This window comes from Nicotiana attenuata, chromosome 11, assembly GCF_001879085.1.
Source record: "Nicotiana attenuata strain UT chromosome 11, NIATTr2, whole genome shotgun sequence".
Classification (NCBI taxonomy): Eukaryota; Viridiplantae; Streptophyta; class Magnoliopsida; order Solanales; family Solanaceae; genus Nicotiana; species Nicotiana attenuata.
The window spans coordinates 50263558-50278523 of NC_031999.1; the positions used below are offsets into that span (position 1 = coordinate 50263558).

Genomic DNA, 14966 nt, shown 5'->3' on the forward strand with positions numbered 1-14966 from the left:
GGTTTTTGGTTTTGGTTCGATTTTAAACACCCCTAATTTGGGGTAAAGTGCTCCCTAACAAAGATGACTCCATACCCAAGGACTCGAACCCGAGACCTCTGATTAAGGATGAAAGAGTACTTACCACTCCACCACAACCCTTATTGGTAAAAAACAAAAAGAAGAAGTTATTTTTACGACATAGGTACTTCAATGAAAGTGATTATATCAATAATCAGAATTTAGAACTAGTTTGAATTACCAAAACCATAGGAAATATGTAGCAAAATGCGTATCATTCTTGGTAGAAATTTACTCGTACCCGATATTTATATCAACCTATATTAGGTTATTTCGCATGGTCAAATCATATAATTCATATACCGAGAATATGTAAGAATGTGTCTAAAGATAAATGTCATATATTCGTTACGTTGGGATAAATAGTCGAGTACGTCTTTACTGTTGGTTCTTAATTTACATCCCTCTAAAAACCATTTGGTTCACAAGTAGCTGTAGAGAAGGGAGGTAATTATTACATGGCTAAGTAGTAAATTGAAATGAATCCGATTGGCTATTTGTGCAAAAATACCTTACAACTTCAGGCTATCAGTGAATCCCAAAAGTGGGGTCTGGGGAAAGTAGGATGTGCGCAACGTTATCCCTCCCTAGAAGAGCAGAGAAACTGCTAAAGAAGGTGGAAGAAACACTGATTGCAAGTAATAGCAAGACAATATATTTAGAAAGCTAAATCGAAGATAACAATAGAGAATATGACAGAAGTACCGATAACAAGTAATAGCAACACAATATATTTAGAAAACTAAATCCAAGATAACAATAGAGAATGTAAAAGTAGTACTGATAGCAAATTAAGAAAGTGTTGATAAGTAATAACAGAACAAGATATGTGATAATAGCAAACTAGGGATAAAAAGGGTACTATACTAACATTAATACTATCGAACTAATGAAGACAAAGGGAAACGCACGACTACCTACTAACATTGTACCCTAACCCTCAATCTCAACACCCTCCTATTCAGGACCATGTCCTCGGTTAGCTCAAGTTGCGCCATATCCCGCCTGATCACCTCTCCCCAAGACTTCTTGGCCTACCTCTACCCTTCTTCTTATCCCCCAAGGTCAACCTCACACGCCTCCTGACTGGGGCATATGTGCTTCTCTTTTTTAACATGGCCGAACCATCTTAGCCTTGCCTCTCGCATCTTTTCCTCCATAGGGGTCACTCTCACCTTGTCCCGAATAACTTCATTCCTAATTCTATCTAACCTAGTATGCCCACACATCAATCTCAACATCCTCATTTCAGCTACTTTCATTTGCTGGACATGGGAGTTCTTGACTGGCCAGCAGTCTACCTCATACAACATAGACAGTCTAACCACTACCTTGTAGAACTTACCCTTAAGTCTCAACGACACATTCTTATCGCACAAGACACCGAAAAGCGAACTTCCAATTCATCCACCCTGCTTCGATACGATGTGTCATCAATCTTCCCATCATTCTGAATTATAGACCCCAAATATCCGAAACTCTCTCTCCTGAGAATGACTTGCGTATCAAGCCTCACATCCCCGTTCACTTCCTGGGTAACATTTGAAATGAAATGAAAGGCCCATGATATTTTGTTTGAGCCAGCTGCTTCAACCCAAACGGCCCAAATATTATTAGCCCACTACGCTAGTAATGGCCCATCCCAGTTATTGGGCCTGTATCAACATTCTAGCTTGTTCTTCAAGAAATATATATACTGTACTTTTAACGCCTAAAAACAATTCTTCCCCAATTTCAAAATTGCAGTTTAACAATGGCGTTGGAAGCGTACACATCACAACTCACTGACAAAATCCACACCGATGTTCTCACCAAAGCTCGAATTTCTTGCTACAAGGTACGCTTGTTTTCTCTACTAAAAGACTTTTAAGTTTTATGCGAAACAATTTTTTACACTATCATGTTAGTTATAAGGTAATTATAGGTAAATTTCTAGGTCAACATTAATTCATAAGATTGTAAATGTAGTAACTAACCTGCTATATAAAATAATACTGATCATCACTGTATATAACTTAAGCCCCTTTTAAAATGTGTTAAATTATATACACATCTTAAAAAAATTATGTGTGTGTGTGTGTGATTACGAGCTGAAAGCACTGTGTTCGGTTGGAGCAGTTGTACTAATATTCTTTTATTTTATTGTTCGTAGGAATTTTGATCAATATTGATAAAATGCGTAAACTATATACACATTTTGAAGAACTAACGTGTGTGTGTGAGTGGGGTTACGAGCTGAAACCACTGGGTTCGGCTGGACCAGCTGTAGTAATATTTTGTTTTATTTTAATTTTAATGTTCGTATGAATTGTGATCAATAATGATAAAATGTATAAATTATATACACATTCTAAAAGACTTATGTGCGTGTGTGTGTGTGTGATTACGAGCTGAAAGCACAGTGTTCGGTTGGACAGTTGTAGTGATTTTGTGTTTTATTTTAATGTTCGTATGAATCGTGATCAATATTGATAAAGCTAATAAGGGGGAAATGAATTTGTGGTATTGAAGGCGAGAGATGCATTTTATTCATGCCTGGAGAAAGAATCGAACAAGAAGCCCACTGAAATCGGGACTGTAGGGCTGTTATACCCAACTGATTGCAAGAAAACTAGGCAGGATTATGTGAAGCAATGCCGACCCACTTGGGTGAGTTTTTCTTTTTAATCTCAGTAAGGTTTAAGAATACTGAGATAGATATAATTGATTGGGTTTTGAATGAAATAGATGGATATAATTGATTCACATAGGGTGTGTTTGGTAGTAAGGAACTCCTTTTCACATTCTCCTGAGGAAGTTATTTTCTGGTATTTGGTATGATGGAAGTTATTTACCAAGGAAAAAACATTTTCCATCGGAAATGACTTCACGCACGTATGAGCATAAGGCATTTTCCGTACAATAATCTTCACTTTTATGTTATTATTAATCTTTAGCATTTGATAATTTCATCAAAACACTCTCCGATTTGTTAATATCAGTAATAATCTTTAACATGTATATATTTCACTCCCAACCAAACCCCGGAAATATTGTCCAAGAAAAATGAGTTCCGTCAAACCAAATACACACATAGTCTAACCCAACTAGTTTGGGATTGAGGCGTAACGGATTGATTGATTGGATTGGTGGGTTTTAGTTTTCTGGAGGATTTCATTTGGATATTGAGAAAGCTGATAGCAAATGTACTTATTTCTTCAGAAAATTGCAGTAAAATAAAGGAAAGAAAGAGTGTGTAATTGGTTGAAAGTAAAATAATAAAGAACTCAGTTCCTTCATTTTTCAAATAGCTTTCCAGTGTACCAAACTGAGAAGCATGTTAACTTTCTACCCTGCTGTTTTAGGTTTTAATTAGTATGTTTTTCTGTATAATAGGTGAAGCATTTTGATAGGCAGTACTGTGCTAAGAAGAAAGTTCAGAGGCTTTTGGATGATAATGAGTCAAGGAGAGGTCCGTTGTCACTTCCACAGCCTTATACTTTCAAACCCCCTTGTTCCTGTTGATAGCAAATTTGTGGCTATTTTGGATATATAGGCGAGTGGTTTCTTGATGTCGGTCTCTGGTAAATTTTGTGGTTGTACAGCGATGGGGGACTTTCAATTGCATCATGAGTAGTTGTAATAAGTAAAATTGGTAGACAAGGAGCAAATGAATTGTGTATCTGTTATTTAGAAAAGCAATCACATACTTGCATTTGTATGGTTGCCATCTTATTGCTGTTGCTTTTACCTATTAAGTTTTCATGTGAATGATTGGTAGTAAGTCTTCATTAGTGAAACTTCGTAGTTTATTGGATTTTCTTTGTCTCTCTTCAGCTCTTTTGAGGAGGTACAAAAGATTGTTCTGAAAAGGTTCAAAGTAATTTCGCCTCATTGGCTTGTCTTGAACTATTCTCGCAGGGCAGTAATGCTTGGCCCCTAAGGAAGTGACAAGTGAATGAGTTAGTCATTTATCATGGTAAATTTGTTGGATGATTCTTGTTTTGAACATTGATAAACTTCCAAGCAAGAGCAAGAGTATTAGATGTGCCAAATCCCTAGAGATTGGCCATTTGAGGAGCCTGCTTCTTTTAATATTGGTTGCTAGTTTGAACTCTAGTTAAGAAGATTCTGAGAATGTATTTTAACTCACAAAGGTGAAGGTTGACATAGTTTGATGCCTTGTTTCGCCTGCTTGACATAGTTTGATGCCTTGTTTCGCCTGCGGAACAGGCGTTCTACCAAGATAGATTTATTTATATGAAGTGTTTTTCTGCTTCTCATGTGTGTAGTTGCAAGATTATGTCCTTTCGTTGTGGTTGACACTTGGATGCTCTGTGTTTTTAGGTTAACTTTTCTGCTCATTTTCTTCTTTGAAACAAGAGCTCCTGTTCTGCATCTTTGAACTTCTGTCCCTTGCTTCTTGTTTGTTCTTTTTGCTTCATATAGTGTATCTTAAACATGTGAAACTCCTGTAAATGTTCTGTGAGCTGAATGTGATTGTGTATATCCCCTTGAATGTAGTGGGACAGAAAGTGGAAGCAGTTGAACTTACACTTCCACTCCTGTGACATTAACCACTCTTGTTTTCCACTATAACCCCTTTCAAGGAGTGCTATGACCTTGAGATCACGCAGATCTGTCTTTTCTAGGGTTTGTATTCCTAAAAGAAAGGGAATGAGTTCCGTTAATATCAGTTTTCCCTTTACGAAATATTATGGAAAATACTTGTAAAAAATGAAGGCCGGGGAAAATTGATGTATCTAGTTCTTTGTTAAATGGTCTTAGCATGTTCCTGCTAAATTTTCCTTGTGGTTCATAGCGATAAATTAAGTTTTAATTCTTTGCATCCTTATGTTGGAAAGCCAGCATGGTCTTTCAGTTGGGTAGTGTTTGGGAATTTGAGATCTTCATGGGCTGAACGTTTCTATGTTTTGTGGTTTCATTCTAGTTCGCACGTTGGACAGGGGTGTATCTAAAATCACTACGGGTAACCTGTTGAGTTTGTCTAACTACACCGATCTCTTTGCTTGGTGTTGACTATTTTTGATTGTGAGAAACTAAACAGAGTGGATTGGCTGTCTCAAGAACATAATTTGAAGTTACAAGTTGTATGCCTTATGTTTGACAGGGGACTTGAAATGGTAGAAGTATCATTCTCCATGGGTGTTAAACATGTTTGTATTATTTGTCGAATTTTAAATTCATTAAGTCCTATCTCAAATCTCTTTAATTGAGATTCTATTTGGAGCGTCTAATGTGAATTTTGCTCTGCTATACATTCTTCTCTGTGTTCTTAATTCTACATTCCATTTACTACAGCAACTTCTCCCAAGACAGCGATGAACTCTTCCTTGAGTTTACAATTTTCAGTCATCTCACACTGATTAAATTCTTTTTGGTCATTGCTCCTTCTTGTTCCCATTAATTTTTACACTATTTATTGCAACTATCGGAACTACTTCTGTTGAAACAGATGACGCACTTCAACAGATTTTAAAAAATTTACTTTGAGAACCAGAAACCCTACTAGAAGGATTTGGTATGCCTAGCTAGTTCTAGAGGAATTTCAGATGCTCATGCATTAAAGATAAAAGCCATTAGCCAAACTCAGTTAGTTCTGTTCTTTAGTGCCTTACTTTAGCATTTCTTTATGTACTCTGTATTTTTTTGTCATTTCTCTATTTAGCGCAGATAGTTTTATGGAAATTAGGAGTGAAATTTACTTCAGTAAACATTGGGATTGTTCAGAGAACCAGCTAAATCAGTCACCGAAGTTCAGGGATCTAAGAATAGAACCCGAGGAGAGAAACGTAGATTCCAGCAACAAAAAGAGTGCATAACCAAAGAATACATCAAGTTTTTGGGGATTTTAGCTTGTGTTTTAAAACCCGAAGAGAGCTAAAGAATCTTAAAGTACTAAAGTGACTACCCCTATGTCCTCTGATGATTTTAGCTTGACAAAGACTTGTTTTGCGTGCTTTTACAACAATAAAATTAGATTTATATCAAGCAGGAAATATAGAGATAACCAAAATGTATGTTTGGCTTGAGTTTTAATCTAAATCAATTACAGTATTCAAGAGAGGAGTACTGTCTCCATTTTTAAGGTGTCCAACTGGTTCAACACCTCTATAGTATTTATGAATAAGTTATTACTATAGTTCAATTTATGACTGCTGAATTGTGTAAACAAAGTTAAGTTAGTAACCACACTATCATCCCACTGGTTACTTTCGTAAAGTAGGAGAACCAATCATGTCTTCTCTCTTCCATTTTTTTGGAGTTATTAACCATAGTTCTGACAAATAAAGATGATTTACTCTGTGTTTTTTTTTACTACCTGGTGTTTCGGTTTTTCATTCTTATTCCTAGTCTTATTTCTTTTGCTTTGGTTGATCTACTATCGTTTTATTGTTTATTGCTTACTGTTATTGCTATTGCTTCTTTTTCACTTTCTTTAAGCTGAGGGTCTATTGGAAACCACCTCTCTACCCTCACAGGTAGGGGTAAGGTCTGCGTACACTAGCTTTAACCTTCCCAGACCCCACCTTTGGGATTACACTTGGTTTGTTGTTGTTGTTGTTGTTACTTTGTGTTTTCCCTAGTTTATCCTATTTTATACAGTAAACTCAGGTCAAAACCCCGACTGTTAGATCCTTTTTAGTTGTTTACTCTAAATATGGAAAAGAGAAGAGAGGAAAAATAGTTTTGACAACTGCATATTTATATGCAGTTTTGGTTTAATGCGTCTTAAATAGGAGTGACAAACGGTCGGGTCGGGTCGGATATGGTTCGGGTAAAACGGGTAATGAAAAACGGATCAATTATCCGACCCGACCCATATTTAATACGGGTAAAAAACAGGTTAACCGGTATCCATGACTTCTTGTATATGATTACTTTTGGGAGAATTCTTAGTCTCCCTAACTTGAGGAACCCCCAATTTGATGCTTTACAAATGTAAAAGTTAGACCCATTGGTTATCCATTGGTTACTCATTGGTTATCCATTTTCTAAATGGATAATATGGTTCTTATCCATATTTGACCCGTTTTAAAAAGTTCATTATCCAACCCATTTTTTAGTGGATAATATGGGTGGTTAACCGTTTTCTTTGAACCATTTTGCCACTCCTAGTCTTGAACTACATGCTTCTGCTTAATTTTTTGCTCCAAGATTGTTTCTTTAACATTTTAGTGTTCTTTTGTTTGTCGTGACATTTGTGATATATGGTGAGAGATGATGTTTCCTGACATTTGGGAGGATGTTTCTATTTAAATTTGTACTTCCGTGGATAATTGAGTATGAAGTTCCATAATGATACCGAATTCAATTATCATCTTGGAAAGGGCATTCAGTATTATAGTTATACTATATATGTTCAGATACATTAGTTTTTACCAGCTTCTGCACTAATTTGGAAATGCTAAATGCAGCGCAGTGTGCCATATTTGCCCAGTTTGTTTTAATTTTTGGATTGCGTATTTGCCCAGAAACTACTGGAATCTATGTTAGCTGATCTTTATTCATCATTTTCACATGCTAATAGCCTATTTGGCCAAGCTGGAAAAATCAGTTTTTCAAAAGTACTTTTGGTGAAAAGCAGTTTGTGTTTGGTTAAATAATTTGAAAAGCACTTTTAAGCAGCAATTTGTGCTTGACCAAGCTATTAAAAAGAGCTTGTATTTTCTCAAAAGTGCTTCTCAAAATCTGCTTCTCCAAAACTGCTTCTGCTTCTACTCAAAAAAAACTTTTTTTTCTTTCTAAAAGCTTGTCCAAACATTTCAACTTTGAAGAAAAAAAAAAATATTTTTCAGTTTAGAGAAGCTTGGCCAAACAGGCTATATAAACCTTTGTACTTCTTTCATGTAACATGAAAAAAATCTTTGTTTTTTTTCGAAGATACCAAAAAGATATTCTAATTGAAACTGCTCTGAGGTAATTTTCCTTCCAAAATTCTTTTGAAAATGTGTTAAATATCTAAAGCAGCAACTTCTTTCGCATCCAACCCGAAATGACTGGGGAGAGGAAAGGTTTTTTTTAGGGTACTCCCAAGAATAGATCTAGTGGAGACCGGGTGGGGCTTGGAGCTCAGAGGATTAGAGTAGGTGGCTAAGAACCACGTTGTTAAAGGTTTGAATCCTTCCTCGCCCGCAACCGGCCCAAAAGAAAAGTATCTTTACCTTGGAACTCTTTACATAAGTTGGACCATATACTAGGATTCTAAATTTTGAAGTACTTTACTAGGCTTCAACTTTTTGTGGATAATTTGGTATTCTGGATAATTTTTTCGCATGAAAAAGTTAAAATTTTCAATTTTTGATTATTCGGAAAGATTTTCCAACAAAGGTGGAAAAAGAAATTCCTTTACTTACAGACTGTTTGGATCATTATTCCCCGTCGTTTTATAATGTATTGTATTGTACTGTATCGTATTGTACCGTATCGTTTTATGAATATAATGTTTGAATAGATTGTATTGTTTGTCATTGTTAAATAATATTTTGCTGTTTGGTTTGACTGTATCGCACTGTACTGTAACTGATAAGTTTACTAAAATACCCTCAATTATTTAAATATTGAATTTATCAAAAATTATGCATAAAATAATTTTAAAAAAATAAAACAGAAGAAGGCAAAACACCTTAAGAAAGCAGAACAGAAGAAGGCAAAACAAAGGAGCACAACTAATTAGAATTGAGTTAAAAGCAAATTAGGAGAAAAAGTAAAATAGAAGGCGGCAAAACACCTTTAACGTTGGCGGCAGAAGTACTCGAAAAAAGTAGGTTAAAAGTTGGAGATTTGGAGTTAAAATAGAAAAAAAGGTAAAGGGTAAAATAGAATTGTGGAGTAATAAGTTAGGGCATAACTGGAAAGAAAAATAGGAAACGATCCCACCACACCAAATCGGTTGTTTCAAAAAAAGGGACTTTTCATTGTTCCGGAACAATGGATTTACAATACAATACAACCAATTTTAACGAAACAATCAAAACAAACATTGTTTTGGAATAACAATACAATACGATACAACCAGGAACAACCATCCAAACAAGCTCTTAGGTGTGGAAGCTATTTCCTTAAAACTTAACTTTTAATTTCATATTAATATTAGTATTAATCTTTTTTTTTTTTTTTGGTAAATAAAGACTTTATTATCAAGTAAAATATGTACAGCTCAACAAAAAAGAAAAGAAACTGCTCAATAGAGAAATGAACACCAGTTCCATTTTCCTGTACATCATCCATTCCCCCCTTGCAATGCCCACCTACATGCTCAAGGATAAAAATTAAGATGCTGCAGCGTCCTTGCCATAGACGGGGCGGATTTATGCTTACCGAAGCGGTGTCACGCGACACCGCTTCATCGAAAAATTTTACTAAATATATGTATTAATACTGTACGGAAACAGATAAGTAAGAAAAAATGACACCACTTGACATAAATTGTGTCTTGGTATGTTGGTAATGTGCTTGATTTTTCTCTAAGAGGTCAAAGGTTCAAACCTCTACTAGCACATTTTTCTTTTGCAAATACTCGAGACTTTTGTAACTTAAGACTCAACAAAATCAATAGACTAAGGTTATTTCTTGTCTAAAGGTAAGATAATCAAAGTTATATTTCAATTCTTTTATAAATTTCGACACCGCTTACAAAAATTTCTGCGTACGCCGCCCATAGTTGCCTCCTTGCTTGCTCTATAGAAGACTTCCTAAACTATCATCTTTGTGATTTTTACTGTACTTCTTTGTGTTCGCCTAAACACCCTTTGATTCCGCTCCATCCAAACATGATATACAGAGGGATTCTTGGCATTATAGTGCATTACAGCCCATGCTAGTTCATCTTTCCAATTCATTGCTTGTCTTTGGATTCCTTGTCATTCCAACATTTTACTACTGTATAAGTATTAACCTTTACTACTTATTAGTATTAATCTTTAGTACTGTATAAGAGCTATTTTTCATTCACCAACCAAACATCGAAAGCATTTCCTTGGAACGAAAATATGTTCATGCTAAATGACTTTTATCAGTACCAAATGCATATTAATCTGATTTTTTACTAATACATTCCTTAATACCTTATCCCCGTGGGGTACAAAGACTAAAACTCAATTACCACACAAGCGAAAACGATGGATTAATTGCCTGTTTGGCCAAGCTTCTAAAATTTGTTTATTTTGAGAAATGCTTTTTTCAAAAGTACTTGGTGAGAATCGGTTTGTGTTTGGCTAATTAATTTGAAAAACACTTTTGATCAGCAATTAGTGTTTGGCCAAGCTTTTGAAAACTGCTTCTAAGTGTATTTTTCTCAAAAGTGCTTCTCAGAAAAGTGCTTTTGGAGAGAAGCTACATTTTTCTGCTTCTCAAAAATTGTTTCTGCTTCTCCTCAAAAGCACTTTTTTTCCTTCTAAAAGCTTGGCCAAAAAGCACTTTCTCGAAAAAAAACTTGGCCAAACAGGCTATAAGTTATTAATTCGGGAAAGATCCCTCTGTTTCCACTTCTTTTGGAATTAATCACTGTCGTACTTTGTCGGGCAGAGATTACTTTTAGTCGCGGCCAAAAATATTTACATCTGATAATCGTAAAAGAGTATATAATTTATATATTTTGTATATAACATATAGATATAGATATACAAAAAATATATATATTTCGTTTATTATATTGAGAGCGGTTATACAATGTCATTTTTCCTATTTTGTTGATCTACTATCTAACTATGGGCTGTTTTTCTTGACTTAACAGGAAAGGTTAAAGCACGGACCCAATATTTAAGTGAACTACTCAATCTCAATCAATTAAGACAAAAGTTGGCATTTGTGTTTAAGTCAACATTTTTAACTTTTTGGTTTTTTACTGAATTTTATTATCCGAGTGGAATAAAATTAAACATTGTTGTTAAGTCAAGTGCATTAAAATTATACTCCTATTTGCGTTTCGTCGTTGCTTTCCCTTTCCGTCCTGTAACGTAACACCAACGTTTACCCTTAAAATACTTAGCCTAAGCACAACACTTTTATCATAGATTAAGACATTTTTACTTTAAAATTATTGTAATATTTGACAACTTCTTTTTTTTTTTCTTTGATGTTGAAATTTCGAATTTCAAAATATATTTTTCTATGGATAAAGATAGCAAAACAATGGTCAAAACCGCGTCTACTCTGAATTGTCACCACCTAAAACATGATAGTAATGGTCCAAATAAGTCATATTTGCTGAGTTAGCCAAAGACTTGTTGATGTGATTTTTCATAAATTATAAATACACATTCTTTTTTGGTGGGGTTTGGGGTTCCGTCCATGACGTTTTGTTTGAGATCATAGCAATTTTAAGAGTCAACAACATGTTTCTTTTTTAATGAGCTTTTGCATTACTTTGTGTATCAATATTACAACAACAACAACAAAAAACTCAATATAATCTCACAAATGGAATCTGGAAAGAATAGTTTGTACGCAAGCATTACCATCACCTTATAAAGGTAGATAGACTGTTTGCGACAGACTCTCGGTTCAGGAAAAATATAGTCACAACACTATTGAAAAGAATACAGTAATAGAAAGGAAGCAGTAACCAGAAACAGTAACAACAACAAGATAATAAAGTAACGGAAATAAAGAAACAACTGGTTGTACTAGAAATTTAAGTATAAGAAAGTACGAGAATAATATTGACAGTACAGGTATGAAAAGGAGATACGCTAGATTACCTACTAGCCTTCTACTTTAATTCTCGACTTCCCACCCTCTTATCAAAGATCCTGTCCTCGGTAAGGTCATCTCCAACCCTCACCCATTTTCCCATAATGGGAGCAACTTTTGCCATAATAAAGCTCCAACCCTCCCCCATTTTTGCTCCCAAAATGGCGGATGAATAGTGTTCCCCCAAATCTGGGAGTACACTATTCATCTCCCCCATTACTATTCATGCATATTTTATTATTTAATTATTTTAATTTATCTCTTTATATATACCTAATTATGTTTATGTAATATCTTTATAATATTAATTTTACATCTTAACTATGGCGTATAATTTTGATAAATTAATTTTCGTGCAATTATTATTTTTATGTAATCTTGTAAGTTAATTTTATTATAAGTTATAATTGTATAAAAAATATATAATCATCTCAAAAAATAAATGGTGCAAATATAAAATATTGGATGTTACTAAAATTGAAAAAAATGGTGCGAATATAAAACATTAGATGTTGCTAAAATTGAAAAGTGAAAATTAAAAATACATTAAAATTGGAAATACATGAAAATTGAAAATACATAAAAATTAAAACTACGGTAAATAGCATAATAACTTAGTAGGGAGATATGTCGTTTCCAGATACACCAAAATCATTATAGTATTGAGTGACTAGGGACGAGGATTGTTGTGGCTGTGACTGTGGATATCTTTGACTTCTTTTGTACATTATTTGTTGTCGTTCTTGCCGCATAAATTCACGATGAGTCGGGTCGACAATAGAATCCACATCCATCATTAAAACTTTATTTCTTCTTTCATTTCTTTTACTCTTAGTTTTTCTTTTTGAACAGGCAAAACTTCTTTCTTTTTTTTGCCTCGCTTGCATTATTCATCGCCTCAACCATCCGATTATTTGCTTACAAATTATATTATTTAAAATTTTGTGGAATTATTTTAATGGAAATTACAAATTAATGAAAATAAAAGATGGAATTTGTTTAACGGAAATTAAAAAATAAAATTGAGATGAAAGATAATAATATAATACAGAAAAGAGAGAAGAATATAAAAAAGAATTCTCTTTTGGGGGAAAAAAATGGGGGAATGGTTGGAGTAAGTTGTCCCCAAAATGGAAAAATTACCATTTTGGGGACCAAAATGGGGGTAAAGGTTGGAGATGCCCTAAGCTGCAACATTGTAAATCATCCTTGTAGCTCGAAAATTGATGGTTGGTGCTAGGGGTGTACATGGACCGGGTTGGTTCGGTTTTATTAAAACCAAACTAAACTAACTATATCGGGTTGGATTGGTTCGGTTTTGCCGGGTTTTCGGATTTTTTTGTTACATGAATATTATTTCAGTCTTACTTTGTTCAACTTTTTATAAGTAAATATATGTTTAGTAAAAATTAAAAAAATTAACAAACATATGATCTATTAAAATATTTTTATGGTAGAATTTTGTTAATAACACATGATAGTTATTTTTTAGTCGTCTGACAATCATTTTTCGTTGATGTATACTTTCAAGGCTAAACGAATTTAATAATTAAACATAAAAATCAATATGATACCTAATTAATGATAAGTTCTATTTAATTTTACATTATTGGAATACCACTTTAAATTCGAAAAAGATACAAGAATTTAATAAATCTTGACATATGAACATGGAAGACCAAAGAAATTGACGCATTTCAGTAACACTTGATAAGAAAGTGACCATATAACCCATTATTTAAGGTTAATAAAAATGGAGTTCTTTATATTCTATTAAATATTACATTCCACAAGAGAATCCCAAATATTTCTAGAATTTTTGTAAAGAAAATACTATATAAAGTCTTTAAAGTATATATAAAAATTATATATTTATATGTCTGTTTGGTTCGGTTTTTTTTAATCAATACCAAACCTAGTCGGATTTTTTAATCGGTTTGGTTTGACTTTTCGATTTGGTACGATTTTTCGATTCAGTTGTATATCCCTAGTTGGTGCAGTGGGAAACCAATTTTTTTTTTTTTATGTTTATATATAACTTTCCGGCGAAAAGTATTTGGCAGACCACCCTTGGCCAGCAATAACTTTATCTGGCTAGTGGTGGGGTTAAAATATATTTTTTAACTACAAGTTCTATCTTAGGAACAATTGATAACTTTGTGTGTGAATGCTGGACCAGAAAGAGTAGTAACATAGTTAATTATGTCATAGAATTTACTGGTTATGTTGTAATGCCACAATAAGTTTTCACAAATAGTATATATAGATCCTTTAGAATCCCCGTATTTAATTTATTTACATTAATAATGCAATAAACTTACACAATATCAATATATTTTAATAAGTTGTAGCATATTTTACCTCATTTTTCAAGGTACTAATTCTCTTCCAAAATTTTTATTATGTTTAGACCATCTCTAAGGCTGCACCAAATGTTGCACCAAATTCAAATTTGGTGCAAAATTTGGTATTTTTTTTGCTCCAATGGAACACCAAATCTTGCACCATTATAGAGCATGAATAGTGTTGCACCAAATTTGGTGCAACACTATTCATCACACCAAATTTGGTTTATTATTATTTTATTCACTTTTTATTTTTTGGACTTTTAATTTATCATATATTGTGTATATAATTCATTTTTATATTAAGATCTTTATAATTTTAATTCTATATCCTATTTTCTGATATATTAATTTTTGTATATATATATTTATATAAAATTATACGTTAATTTTATTATTATTATAATTATATAAAAAGAAATATAACCATTATTTAAAAATAAAAAATACAAATGTAAGATATCTAATGTTGCTAAAATTAAAAAGTGAAAACTAAAATTTAAAAAAGAAAATTATAACAATACATAAAAATGATTATATAAGTGGTAGTAGATGAAGATCACCGATTTGAACCATTTTTAACTCGACACAAAAAAATTAAGGATAAAGATGCGCATTTCGCACTTCGTAATGCATTAATCGAGCGTTTATGGGAGAATAGAGGCGAAACTTAAATATTTATGTGGTACTTAAATTAAATTTGACTATGATGTAATATTTATTTAATTATCTTATATCAATGATTTCACTTTTTGTTAATTTATCCTTTAAAATAATTTTGTAATAAATGATTATATAAGTGGTGAATGTGAATTATATATAATGAATATGGAAAAAAGAAAAAAGATAGTATTAGTTTGAAGGAAA

At 33.2% G+C, this 14966-nt stretch overlaps 1 protein-coding gene across 4 annotated transcripts; it reads left to right on the plus strand.

Moving 5' to 3' along the window:
• LOC109234509 lies at positions 1782–4319 on the plus strand. 4 transcript variants are annotated; one of them, XM_019400531.1, is made up of 4 exons: positions 1782–1897; positions 2572–2709; positions 3436–3511; positions 3961–4319. In XM_019400531.1, the coding sequence occupies exons 1-4, from the start codon at positions 1814–1816 to the stop codon at positions 3966–3968; spliced, it is 306 nt and encodes a 101-aa protein (XP_019256076.1). In that variant the 5' UTR covers positions 1782–1813; the 3' UTR covers positions 3969–4319. The 4 variants fall into 4 exon arrangements, with proteins under 4 accessions (XP_019256076.1, XP_019256075.1, XP_019256074.1 ...); XM_019400530.1 differs by having other exon boundaries at positions 3966–4319; XM_019400529.1 differs by lacking the exon at positions 3961–4319 and adding an exon at positions 3877–3923.

Bases quoted from the DNA above. Each gene is read 5' to 3' on its own strand.
- LOC109234509 (XM_019400528.1), top strand. From the start codon at position 1,814: ATGGCGTTGGAAGCGTACACATCACAACTCACTGACAAAATCCACACC. The intron at 1,898-2,571 runs GTACGCTTGTTT...GTGGTATTGAAG, and splicing joins CTCGAATTTCTTGCTACAAG to GCGAGAGATGCATTTTATTC. The intron at 2,710-3,435 runs GTGAGTTTTTCT...TCTGTATAATAG, and splicing joins AGCAATGCCGACCCACTTGG to GTGAAGCATTTTGATAGGCA.